Genomic DNA, 14,220 nt, shown 5'->3' on the forward strand with positions numbered 1-14,220 from the left:
GCATTTAGTTAAAATACCATGGATGAGGCTAGTATATCATACACATTAGGCGGTAATCAGGTTGTCAACCTAACGTTGTTTACGTGGCGGGGCAGCCACCATGCTTTACCCATATATTCGTCTAGGGTCAGCCAGTGCCTAGGGGTCTGCATATATATTGCATTTCAGTAAGTGATATAGATTGCGGCCGTCGTGCGTGCATGCATGCATGCATACGGTGCCATTGCAGCGTTGTATCCCATTACGGGCAATGTTATTCAGTTTACTCTTCTTGTTTGCGCTCAGGAAGAAGGATGACGTTTATGTAATATTGGGTGCTGCGCCGGCGGCTCGATCAGCTCGTTTATTCTGAAAACGGCTACGTGTAGGACCTTCTTGACTGTCTCAATCCTAGCGCTCGACGCAATAGTGTACCTTGCGTATGGCAATAGTCAGTGTGTAGCTATCCTTGACATCCATAGCGTATCGTTATTCTTTTGGAAAGTTGGCTGAATACGTGCAGTTCCTGAGCAGCTTGACGATGTTGCTAGAACCTGTGAGACAAATTCACCTGTTCCTACCTCTAGCCATTTGATCGAATTTCGGGCGAAATATAAACGGGGATCGTGACACAACTGTGTCATTGTGAACGCTCGAGACTATCTAACCGCCATTTTTCCCTTATGTCGTGCTGCGCGTCATAGCGCAAGCCCGGAAAATAACCACAAAGACACACAGGCACCTGCTAAACACACACAGCTACGAAACGCTAACACACTTGAATATTAAAATACGCCTGTAGCAACCAATACGCTTTCTTTCAGAAATACAGACTCACACAGGCTTACGCGGAGTCGTACGTACGCAGAGCGACCCCAGGCAAACCATTACAGAAGCTGCATCCGGCGGACGTTAAACGAGCGCAGTCGTCGTATACGTCTTAGTCACAGTAAGCATTAGCTCGGAATTAGCTCAGCGGCCGGATAAAGGAATAGTAGCTAGCTTTAGTTTATGAAGGATCAAGGCAGACAGATAGGCTCATTCCAGCCCATGGAGACATTCGTTATTTTCATGTTTCCTTAGTCGCCTCGGCCGCGGTAGGCTGAGCTATCGACTTTAAGACGCCGGCCTGTGTCAGCCTGCTGCCCACGGCATCATAATCATACGGTTGGCAACGGTCTTTTGCTGGCAAGACTGACAAGGATTTACGCGGCACGAGGGGGTCGCTCGGCTAATTTACACTGTAGTTGTTTGTGTATGAGAACGAAAAGCCAAGTTGGGAGGAATCGCGTTAGTGTTGTTGTTATCTTACCCGTACACTCGCAACTTGTAATAACGATAACGAACAAGGAGACAGACAAGAAAATAAGGAGGACGGAGTGATACATGGAACATAATTAACAAACGGGCTAAGCGAAGACCTATATCCTCCCGTAAAGAATGCTACCCGAGTATGTATGCGCGTAACCGTGCTTACAAATAGGTCTAAGAACTTACTTAGTGATCGAGCAGAAGTTGAACGATGACGACGAGGCAGGGTTCTGTCGTGCTTTTGCTAGCCGCTGGCGTCTGGGCTTCGTTGGTGAGCTCGCTTAGCAATGCGTACCCCCTATTTGATAGAACCACTCCAACAGAGGAGAGAAACGGTACTGTGACCCTGGATGCCAACGATTTTCATCGACTGATAAACACGCTAGTTGATACTGTGGAATATTTGAAACGATCAGGAACAAAATGTTGCCAAGGCTGCCAGCCACAGCCACTGATGATACCATGGATGGCTGTTCCGTTGTTGCCTATGAATCAGCCCTGGTACGCGGTTCAGTCGTACAACAGTGAATTTAATGGACTATCTTATGTTGCTTATCCACCAATTTCCCCACAGTTTGCCTTCAGTGCACAAAATGGGACGCTATACAGTTCGAAAGGACGTTGGGTTTATCCCTGGCCTCAGAGACTCTGTCCATGCCAGGGGTCAACTCAACAACAGTCTGTTACTTACAGTCCACTTCTTCGGGTAATGCCTTATCCCGAAGCCGTTCAGCAGGCTACGCATATCCAGGGCATAGATGTAGGACAAGATCGAGCTGTACAAGGAAAAGTAGATTTAGTTATTGGCACGAATGCTACGTCTGCTCCGCCAACTCCATATGATATCTTACACGTAACTACATATGAACCTGGGGCTGCTATACCGACGGACATTGCGTTTACCAAAATCGTCGAAACGACTATGTTACCCCACTCAGAGCCTACCGGTCTTGAATATGATGTCGAAACGGCAGAATCAATTGACGTAACTAAGAATGTACAAAACAACAACCAAATAGATATGTCTAGTATAGGTGCATCGACCTGGAGACAACAAACTGACCTGGGCAGTACCACCGAATCTAGTTTTATGGTCCTATCCGAGCATCCTGAAACCGAATCGCCTGCTACAGAGCACGTTATTTTTAGCGAATCCTTTGCTTCGAAAGGGATTACTCAAAATGAATTTCTAGTGGCTTATACAAAGCCGCCGGTTGAATCATTTACGGCGGTAATCTATGAAACGACAACACCATCACAACTAGTTTATACGGAAAGTTTGTCGTTGGTTAACATCGAAGAAGCCAGCGAACAGCTTCTTTACACAGAAACCCAGCCACAACCTGCTTCGACGGAGCGTGTTGAAGTGCTAACCGTTACCGAAGCTATATTCACTGTACCATCTGAAGAAACCATTTCAAGCGAAACTGATGTGTATACCACGGTAGCTGGATACGAAGCGGCTGAATCCACTGAAATGACCATTTTCGATGGGATTCATTGGACAGCCACGAGTGAAAAATCTCAGAATGAAAATGCTTATATCGTCGCTATATCCGAAGCTTCTTCTAGAATTTCAAAACCACAAGTAATTGCAATTGCAGAGCGACCTCGTTTTTCCACAGAGATGATCGACGCCGAAGTGCAGTACTCTGGGCCTACGACGGAACTGTACGAAATGGAAACTTCTCAAATTCAGATTGCCATGCTATCGACGACTCCTCCACCTGCTGCGCCGCTTGCGACTGAAGTCTTTCACGGTGAAACCGAAGTATACGAATATAAGGTAGAAGCTACTGAACCACGGATCACAGAAAAGGATCATACCGTAGTGCTATACACGGATTCAGTGACGGACGTGCTTGACATGAAGACTATCCATGGTACTATCCCGATAGAACGTACCACCAAGCTACCGCCTATGGATGCCTTAACAGAAATAGTCGACAAAGAGGCTGAAGTATATGCGACGACCACGACGAAAATATTCGTAACGACCACTGAACAACCTGAAACATTGCTCACCGAAGTTGTCACCGCGACATACACAACAGATGTTCTGAGGACCGTGATGGACCTCGTACAACCCGTAGAAGTAACAACCGGCATCACTCCAGAGCAACTAAGTGAGGTGTTTAGCACGGAATGGACCGTAACGGAATCTAACACGGAGTTCATACACAGCTCGGAGGCTCATATGAAAAACGTGATAGAGCACATAAAACTGTATCGAGAAACAGCACAACTGGACGCTGAGGAAACGCCTACAGCTTCAAGAACGGATGATGAAGCCAAATACTTCACAACGTCATCAATAGCGCTGGAAGAAATCACCACCGAAGCAGCCGTGGAAGCGCTGCCCTCAACGAATATCGTATCTGAAATGGTCGCTACAGAGGTGATCTTTACCGTCACGTCGGAAATACCTTCTGCGGCCGACAGTGCAGATACGGTTGAAGTCACAGAAGTGGGCGAAAAGCTGGCTAGCGTGATGGTTTCTACAACAAGCGGCCCCAAAGTCAGTACCGCCGACATCGAAATCGAGAGCGACCATTCGGTCTCCACAGAAATTGTAACAGCAGAAACTGTTGCGTCTGTACCTCTGTGGTTGAATAGGACATCAGTCAGACACCCGATGCGGAACAACATAGTCCCTGTTGAGCTAATGCTCACAGCATCCGAAACGCCAAAGACAGACGCGGATAGATTGCAATTGATAGGTGCATCATTTAGTTCGGATAATATATCCAATACGGTTGAGTCTTTCGGATATGATACGGTGCCGCACGTAAGTAGTATTATTCAATAGTAGGCTCAAAGCTAACGTTGTTTCGATGACGCCATTGTTGCTTGCTTTTCAAACTAGGTTTTTACTGGTTGGGAGCGCGATGTTGTAAAGTATGCGAGTTAGGCATCTGTAGTGATACAGGTACCTGTCGTCGAAACTAACTACCAATTGCTACTTCTCCTTGAAATGTAAATTGTAAACATATAGAAACAGCCCGCTAAGTTACCGTATTTTAACAATTCTATCTAAACCTTATCCTGATCCAAACTGATCTCGTCCATTTACAGAAGGCCTAAGACGTGCATTTTCAGGATAAGCTTTGAAGCATATTACTGAATTGAATAACAGCTTCATTTACAAAAAAAAAAAAAAAAGTAGTATGCGATATTAAACGTATCAAAATCTTCTTCAAGGAAACAATAATAATTTGATTTTATGTAATTATTTGTTTGTAACATGTTAAATCAGGTGCCGTTTTATTCATGGTGTTATTTAGCACTAATGTCTGCTGAGAAAAAATCAAAAAGCCACTTAAATCCACGTAAAAGGCATAGATTCCTTATTTTACTTGATTTCTGGGTAAGATACATGTTATCAGCTGCGTGAGTACATGATCGCATTTTAATCTACAGAGATTCTCATTTCTCATGTAATCCTATACAGATAAAAGAGTAATTTGCCGTCTTTATCACAGCTAACAAGCATTTTTCCGCTCTACACTCTATTTTAATAAAAAAAAAGAGAGAGCGAGAAAGATATCGTCATCATTTGAGGTTCTCTATAAACCTTTTTCGCTATAACGAATAAGCGATAAACAGAATCCCATAGCTAAAATAGAGAAATCCAAGGTTTATTGCAAACGGAAATCTCGTACGTATTTCTAAAAGACAATACGAAATTGTAATAGCAGGCAACCACTATTTCAAATAGCTAGTAAAACGTCATGGCCTTATGGACGAGGCTGTATTCAATAAATGGATAGATTAATATATATATACCACTGTATTGTTGTAGAAATAATAATCAGTGTTGGCAGGGGCTTTTGAAATGCAGTTTTGTCGTTGTACGATGCTTTGCGCGTAACCATAAAAAGCCCCAGTGGAGAGTGTTTGTTCTTCAAGTGCAAAAAAAAGCCGCTTTCTAGACCGATTCCACATAAATTCTCACGTCCTGAGTGCATATGGCTTAGTATCGCTAGGGTCTCTCTTAGCGTTACCGTGATAGCTTAGGTGGTAACATGCATGCATGCTAATGTTACGGGTACGTTACGATCTAGGTTCAAACCCGGGTATAAATAGACTTTTTTTTGTGCTGGGTGCCAACCATCCGATGGAATGCTAACATCGATATCGGACGTAAAACTCAAAACTTAGCAAATTATTCTATTCGGGATGTGCTTACTCGCATGTTACCCAGTTTTGTCTAGCTTGTAACGGTTTGGCTGGGTCTATGGTCCATGGAAATGTCCTTCTGGTCGTAGCCTCAAGACTACCTTCAATGAAAATCATGAATGCTAAGGTTCGCTTAGAGTTCTAACTGGCTGTACTAGTTTTAACTGCATAGCCTCGAATACTCTTGTTGAAGTAATCGTATCGAAACGATAAACGATTCTTTTAATAGTTAACCTCGATTGGCATACAAGTAACTTAATGTTGCCGATTTTCTTGTTTTTAGTACTCGGTAGTTCGGGCTCTTATAACACCGTCACCGCAATCACAGTTCGTCATTTGGAGTCCCGCTAGTTCCGTTCAGCCCATTCAGGACCTCACATGGACTGATGATATCTCACGGTTCACCATTGGAGCCACTCTGACTAAGCCATTATCATCATACAGTTCTGGTTCTCGGGAGTTACTTAGAACGTATACTGTGCCGGCCGAACCGATGACACTTTTGTCAGAGCAGTGGACGCCTTCTGGAGAGATCCACGCCTCATATGCTCAGACTATTCCAGGGGAGTCCGTTTCCGATGATAGTGAAAGTAACGTGTCGCAAGACGAAGTTAACATTGATCTTGCCTATCCTAACCATATACGACAAGGGGTAAGCCCCCCCATGGACAACTTTGCCAGTGTGGAGGAAGTTACTTTTATTCCGTATATAGAGAAACAGAGCTGGCATCAGTATCCTGTTCAAAGAGAACCCTCCTCAATTCCAGTAGAAACGGTGAATTTCGACCCAATCGACATGAGAACCCCGCCTGAGGCTCCAACTGAGACCCGTACATTGGAGATGGACATAGTTCATCCGAAAGAAGTGGCGTATACTCCAAGTCCTCAGGCAGATGCCACGGATTATGAAATCGAGAGGGAAACAATTGAGAACAAAAAGCTACAGACTGTTCCGGCGTACATCGAAGTCGATCTACCTGGAGCTGTTTCTTCGACTGATTTCATAAATATTAATAGTTCTGATGCTGATCGAACAGAACTTGAAGCACCTGTTCGCCACGCTTACTCTGAGTCTGTAGTTGGAGAAGACTTCACGGCTACGAGTATGCCATTTGTCAGTGCAGTTACAACAGCTAATAATAACCTCGGCATCGAAGCAAGCACCGTAGCAGAGATGTCAACTGAGGTAGCTAACGTTGACGAGCTCTTTAGCACTAAACATGTGGAAGTTTACTCTGTTGACACGACGCCAGAATCATTTGCAGCTGTCGGAATCACAGAGACGCAGACGGTTCCAACGAGATATGGAAGAGAAACAAGTAGCGCTCTAACCTCCATCGAAGTGTTTGATACTGATATGATAAGTAGGTTAAACTTAAGCAAAGTAACACCAAACGAGTCCATTGCAGGTTTTCCTACTGTTACGGTGACAACGGACTGGGTGGACGCAGGTTCTACCGATAAGCTGGAAAATTCTACCAAAAACATTAGTCAGAAGTCATCAACAGAGGTCGTTCAGGCTGATGCAATAGTTTCTGCCCCGTTCTCCACCATTGAAGAAATGCCTCTTTCTACAGCCGAAGATGCAGTGATGCATTTAAGGAGCCACTTCTACGCTGAAAATTTGCAAAGGTCCGCAGAAGATCTGAAAGAGGGAAAAACCATTGATACTTTAGAACTAGATAATAGTAACCAATTTGACGATTTAGATGTAAGATCTGCTGAAGAAGTAGATACATCAACGGAAGTTACCACAAAAGCCCACTCAGTCACGGTGAGTCCCTTCGCAATAGCAGACAGCGTCAATCAATCATTTGATTTTTCTCTAGGCCAAGTACCGGAGAGTAGTCCTAGTCCAGATTGGCTAACAGCATTTATCACTGTTATGAGGACAACCACTCCGGCAACTGAGGCTTCAAGCCTAGAACAGATCAGTTATCGAACACCGACAGCAAACAAAGATTTGACCCAAGTGATGAATGATTATGATTATGAGGATCAAACCGTTGATAATTCATCTACAATGGATTTCACTACAACAGATTCGTCGGAAACTGAGGAATCTTTATGGCATATGGAAAGTTACGAAGACTATATGCAGCCAATCGCAATGGTAACACTCGAATCGAGCGCTAGAGATGAAAGTTCCGAAGTTCGAGTAGCTTCAACTGACAAAGCGTACCTTACGTATGAGCAAAACTATCCGGCCAAGATAGAAAAGAACACAAGTGAGAACAGCAATACTGTTACTGCCAAAATTGTAGTCACCCCTGAAGTAAAAGAGATCCCCGAGCCAGCTGTGCCTACAGATCAAAGAGATTCTTTAGCAGCATACACCATGCCTACGAACACAAAACTTACTCCCCGAGGAATACCTGTCGATAGCAAGACTGAAACACCCATTCCAACAAGCAATGGCATGGCAATAGTTGATGAGACAGAGGTAATCAGTACAAGTGAAGACAGGCCAAGCAGTTCTACGCAGTTTCCGATATATCTAGGAGCAGAGTATGCGAGTACAACAATGTTCCCCGAAAAAGCCTCAGATCAAGGTACCATCGCATCTATAGATATGAATTACAGTGGACGAGATCGGACGGAGGCTGAATATTCGGGACAAACAATATCAAGTGAACTGCATGGTTCAAGAGATATTCGTACTGAAAGTACAATGACAGAATTCGGTGAGGTCGACTACAGAGGGTTTACCGATAAACCCGATGAGTCGTTCGCTTTTAGCTCTGCGCTGCAGCCTACACATAAGACACAATCGGATACCACCGTGAAGGCCAGCTCTTCGTCAGACGTTGAGTTCCTTTTGGACGGGATCGGCTCACCTCAACCAAGAAGCTCGATCGAAGAAACACGACCAAAGGAACAGGAAAGTCTACCTGCAAAGATTGATTACTCAGACGAGAAAGAGCCACTCGCTTCAAATACGGTAGCGACTGAGATAGTGCCAAAAATAACTGATAGAGTTCAGTCGCAACCTTCGTACATTGAAGCTGAAAACACGTTGACCTTAACGGATTCTTCTATTCATCAAGAAGAATGGGTGAAGTCACATCGAATAACGACGAGCACTTGGCAAGAATCAACATCCGCTAAAAATATACCTTTTGAGTCCTTTACAAGCATCACGGAGTCAACTGCATTAACTGATGGCGTGCCTACCTTAGATATGTTCCTACCAATGAGTGATCACAAAATAGGAGTTAGCAGCGAATTGCAAACACTAAGACCCAAGCTTATAGAATTAAAGCCAACGACTGGTACTATCAATAGATCAGAGTGGCCACTCCTCGGCGCCGTTACTGCGCAGTCAAGTGTCGAGGTCGATAATGAGTTCTATCAAACATCAAGCGAATCGCTCTACGGATTAGAACTGCGTGACAGACCGTCAGATGTCGATCGCAGCGCTCTCTCCACGGATTCAAGCGCGCAATCTCCCTTATACGACGTAATAACGGAAGTAACTCAAATTTATAAAAATACTTCCTTAAGAAATACTAGCACCGAAAATGAGCAGCAGGCTATTGAGGAACGCCAAGCGCAGCTTGCAACTTCGTTGAATATTAACCAAGAAATGTACGAGGTTACATCAAATGGAATTGGAATAGATGGTGCTGATAGCACCGTCATCGGTGATTCGTCAACGAACCCGCCCCACAATAGATATATGTCGTCAAGTTCAGTCCAATCTTATGGATCTAACGACGATATGGGGCTTCCAGAGCGAGATGGTAAATTACCAATAGAAAATGCGGACTATGCTATCTCGATGACTGGCTTGCCTAGGCTTGAAAATGCCGTGCTCTATAGGGTACGTCTTTAATTGTATTCAAAAACTTTAAAAAAAAAACAACTATATTTGCCTTGAACTTTGTAATTGCTACACGTATGTGAAGTAATCGTGGCGGAAAAAGCGAAGTAGTGTAATATCTATTGGAGGCAAAAAAGACTGTGCCATGGACAACCGAATAGCTACACCTCTTATGTCTTTGATATGAGAGCTCCGACAGATATTTGTATCAAGAGTAGTTAAGATTAATTATAATAATAATCTATGTATCACTAGCAGAAAAAAAGTATAACGAACAACAACCGATGTTAATTAGCGATCAAACAAGAAATGAGTGTTGAACTTTTGTACGTTTGTTTTTACGCGTTGCGATCCAACAACGTCGACGAGTTGATACAACCAAATTGGGAAAAATAATAACGAGCAATAATACAAAATTACAGTCGACAACTGGGCCTGTGCAGCGAGCAGATCGTAAGTTAGTAATTTCAAACATCAAGCCCAGTACTTCGTTAACACTACAAAGGTCTGTAGAGGAAAATACCCCAGACGCGGCGTTGCAGATAGCCCAGGTCGAGCCTGCTACAGTTGAGCCATTTGGTAAGTCACAGAAAACAGGCATTTAAGTGAAACAGACTGTAAGGCAAAGTTGTTCAAGGCAAGAAAACCTTTCTTCCAAATCCTGGAAATTACTTTTTTTTTTTTTTAGATATTGAGGGTGTATCTCGTTAAAAGTCTAAACCCGTTGGACTTATCAGGTAAACCTCACTGAGCTATTAACCTTAATAATAGCGCTCCAGTTCATTTAATTTCTTACCTTTCTTATTTTTTTATTTTTTGACTATTTATGTCTGGTTGTGATTTTTACCAACACTGAGATTTGAGCCGGCGAGGCTGCATGTTCATTAGCTAGCGGTTACCGTAGCAACGCGCTACAGACCGACCCCATAAGGCACCGAAAAGGTATAACGTCTAATTTCGACAAGTATTATCATATCTATATGAGGTTACGATGCCGCATCAACTGGAGGCTGCATTCGCTAGTATTTTAAAGACACGCGTCTAGCTCATATAATGAAATGACCTGATAAAGCGGTAAGAAGTGTAAGGTCTATGTGCCTTGGTATTTGTAATATATTAAATTCAGGTCTTTTGCAGAGAAAACTTCGTGTGCTACTGAATCCAAAAAATACCTGGCTTAGGTTGACAAAAGGCCGGCAAAGGCCTGGTCATAATCAGGCTTGTGGTGCGGCACTTACCTGTCCATCTGTTAATCACGGATCAAACTTCAGAGCATTCACACGTACGCTTTCTATTTGGCAAGAACTTCAAAGTAGGTGGTTGTCGTCGGCGTTTCTTTTTTTAGAAAACGAATATGGAGTACCGAATAAGGTGCATCGTATTCTTTGTTAAGTGCTTGTGTAGTGGCAACGCTACAGAAGGCTTTTGAAGACAGCGAGTACAGAAGAAGACGCGAAAAAGTATACATCATGCTGAAGAATCGTCGTGTCTCTATTCCTTACAAAACTCGCTATAGAAATTGCCAACTCGCATGATCCATGACAGCCTATCTTAAAAGATTACTTGAAGAAGGAAGCGTTCACAGCGAAAGCTGTGCCAAAGGATCTAGATTTCAAAACACCCCTCAACAATGATCTCAAAGAAACCCTAACGTAGGTAAAGAAAAGTCGGATTTACTACCTGTCATTACAGGTAGTCAGATGTGAGTGAACGGGTATGAGCTGGAAAAGAAAAGCATAATCGCCAACTATGGTCTTTTAGGTGAGTTCACCCGAAGAAAGTAGTAAGATCCACGTGTGAAACGAAGCTCCTGTCCAAAGTCATTTTTAAACAGGCGGTTCTAGCATTACTAAAAAAAAAAAAACAAAAAAAAAATTACCAAGGAGCTTTAAGATTGCGTGATAGTACTGTACATTAAAAATAAGCGGAGAAAACGTTATCGGCTGGAAAATCCGGTGGCACATACGCTTTGAGTCCGGTGAAAATTTCTTTGAGATCATTTGGAAAATTAACACATCTACCGTTTGATAAAGCCATGAAAAATTCCGATTTGGCTGGCAGATGACTGGCTATGTTCGTCCAATGATCAAGTTGAGTCATATAATCCTAAAGTCATAGCAGCGTAGAGACATATAAGCCCGACATAAAATATGACTGGCCCATCGCTGGCCACAGAAACTTTTTAGTTTATTATTGAATTGTTACCACTTGGGTAAACGGTTCTCATTTGAGCCATAATCAATACCCACAATCACATTATCTATATATAATCTCCTTACTAGACACTAGATCTATCAATATTTTTTGCACCATGTTTCGAAATTAAGCAATTTTTTATGATTTTTTCGATAGAGAATATCACTGCGTTAAGATATAGAAATGTTGTTCGACCATTGATTCAATTGAACCCATACAAAAATGCCTGATCGAATTAACACCTTATTAGTCACGGGCAACAAATGGAACAACATTACCCACCGCGTAATAATGGTATGTTGAACAAAAAAAACAAAAGTTTTATAAAATACGAATTATTTGTAAATGAGGACGATCAAACAAAAATGATCTTGCTCGATTTTACTTTCTTATACTTACGATATAGCTTGCGCTCTACGATAATTTTAAATTCTGTGAAATCTATTCGGTGTTCATTATTCTAAAGGGAAATACACGGCTAAACGACTGCTTGTTTATTACAGTTCACTATCAAAATAATAATTAAACCTTGTCAACGAAGACACATATGAGTTTAATGAAGATTCAATTGTTTTGACCTTGTCTGCCTTAGAAATCTAAGTACTTACCGAAAGTCATAATTTTCACAATAAGACCATTTCGTTTAATGGCGATTTAGGTTCAGATGATGATGTTACCCTACCAATTCTTTCAAACGGATTTTATGACGCTGCCAATTATCCGCTGCCTCGCCGCGAAAACTTTTACACCACCGAAGGCCTTCCACTGCCCAAAACAGACTTAGCAACGGGTGCAGGGCTCAACAACGAGGTAAGTCTATCGCTTTCAATAAAGGCCAACGATCATGACTGCGCAAAAATTTATTATTTGTCTATTATTTTTGAAGGGAGCAAAATTTTGTTGCAGTGTTCCGCGGGAGGTGCACATCGTAGTCGGGGTTTTCACTTTTAGGTGATGGCGTGAAAATTTTCCCGGCGGCACCTATCCACTGCCTGATCCACTGACTCATCTCTGAACCCATTGTTGTCCTGCATTTCAGGCTATAGTACCTGACAGACGAACCATAACGCCTTTCGTATCAAAATCAGTTGAAGAAAGCAATACGTTACCGCCTACTGAAGTGGCTTTCGATGAACGGATAGAAGAAGGCAAACAATGGTCTCGGTACCAAGACAGGCCAATAAGAGAACCCGACGAAGCGAGACTCGGTCTGATTGAATCTGTCGTCGAAGCTAGTCCTCAGAACAAAGTTCTTCTTCGGGGTGCAGCTCCAAACAGTTGGCCACAGGAGTATTCCAGTACTGTTGCCCCAGACACGGATTCCAGAAGGGAATCAGCTGAAGAGTTCCTAGAGTATGACTTAGATGGAGAAGGTAAAAATAGTACGCCACAAAATAACGACAAGGCAAAAATTGTCATCGAGCAGTCCGTTCACCTTCCAGCAGTCAAAATGTTTGACGTGATTATCCCGCCCGTACAGACTGTCTCATCACTGAGGCAAAGCGGAGTTACAGTCTCTTCCGGAAAACCAGTGCCTCGTCAACATTGGCAGTCTGCCAAGAACGAAATTTTGCGTCACCTTAGCGAACTCGACGAGCATGTACGATTAGGACAAGCTAACATAACTGGTGAAACTTCACGTCTTGCTGCACACATGCTACGGAGGCACCTAGCCAATATGTCAGATACGTTACAGAATTCTGCTATTCCGCCAAGGCTCCACACGGACAACGAACGACAAAAACAATTTGATACAATCTATAGCAACCTCTCCCTCAGCATTCAAGGCTTGAATCTAACGTCCAATGACGCTGAACGCGCCGAGCGTCTCGTCGCCAGTGCTCGAGCTTCGATTCAGCTTGCTCGAGAGCTCATCTTAATCTTGGCCGACGGTTCCAACGACGCTGAATCTAGGATCGTAATTGAGCAAATTTTATCTTATGCACGTTTGATGTTACTTGAAGTCATTAACAGCATACGCGCGTCTTCGGATAAGTCCGCACTAGGTTTAGGACACGCCGATCTCCTTAGTTGGGAGTGGCTCCTTGGTCGAACATCCCGACGTCAATACGTGTTCTCTCGTGTATTTTCAGCAAAACCACACATTTTCGACGCGCAAATTTACCGCTCCGCGAATCAGTAACATCACAGACGCTATAGGCAGCGTACTAGGCATGATATGATTACTTGGTCAGGGGCCAGACAATCCTATAGACGTTACCATGTTACTGCTAATTTAAGACAACTACGAAATCATTCGAGATGGACGCAGAATTAGCACGAAAGATGTTATGGCGCTGTATAGAGAAAATACGTAAATGAATACCTGAAGCTGTTATATATTAGATGATAGAAAAGCTTTCATAGCGGCGACTGGATAGATTGACGATTAATAAACACATATATTTCGTCAATTACATGTTGCTCAAGTAAATCCGGATCATTCATTCTAGATAAGGTTGGCGCCGTTCAACTAGATCGGCGCTAACGAATTTCGGCAGGGAAGTTGTGTAGCCAAAATTTCATCAGTCTGTGTTCAGACATGGGGGCCTTAAATCTAAATTAGCAAGATATTGGAGTGTGTGTTACAATATATGCACATATGAGACAGAGAGCGGGAAGGGAGGGGGGCGGCAAATTAGAGTATGTATTTGCCGCAAAACTCAACCTGGTTGTGTGTTTTCCTTCTTCGAATTTACTAAAAGTATGTCTGGGACGACCTATTTTCAATG

At 43.0% G+C, this 14,220-nt stretch overlaps 1 protein-coding gene across 3 annotated transcripts; it reads left to right on the forward strand.

The window, feature by feature from the left end:
• The first annotated feature begins 322 nt into the window (after positions 1 to 322).
• Positions 323 to 13,922, forward strand: LOC111252891 (uncharacterized). Of its 3 annotated transcripts, none has more exons than XR_002674402.2 (5): positions 323 to 4,078; positions 5,753 to 9,292; positions 9,715 to 9,871; positions 10,985 to 11,053; positions 12,147 to 12,282. XR_002674402.2 is itself a non-coding variant. In XM_022811499.2 (5 exons), the coding sequence occupies exons 1-5, from the start codon at positions 1,502 to 1,504 to the stop codon at positions 13,629 to 13,631; spliced, it is 7,530 nt and encodes a 2,509-aa protein (XP_022667234.1). In that variant the 5' UTR covers positions 336 to 1,501; the 3' UTR covers positions 13,632 to 13,922. The 3 variants fall into 3 exon arrangements, 1 of the variants encoding a protein (XP_022667234.1); XR_015330590.1 differs by having other exon boundaries at positions 10,430 to 11,053; positions 12,147 to 12,226; XM_022811499.2 differs by lacking the exon at positions 10,985 to 11,053 and adding an exon at positions 12,528 to 13,922 and having other exon boundaries at positions 336 to 4,078; positions 12,147 to 12,298.
• Positions 13,923 to 14,220: the final 298 nt, after the last annotated feature.

Source organism: Varroa destructor, unplaced genomic scaffold (genome assembly GCF_002443255.2).
Source record: "Varroa destructor unplaced genomic scaffold, Vdes_3.0 BEIS01000006.1, whole genome shotgun sequence".
NCBI lineage: Eukaryota > Metazoa > Arthropoda > Arachnida > Mesostigmata > Varroidae > Varroa > Varroa destructor.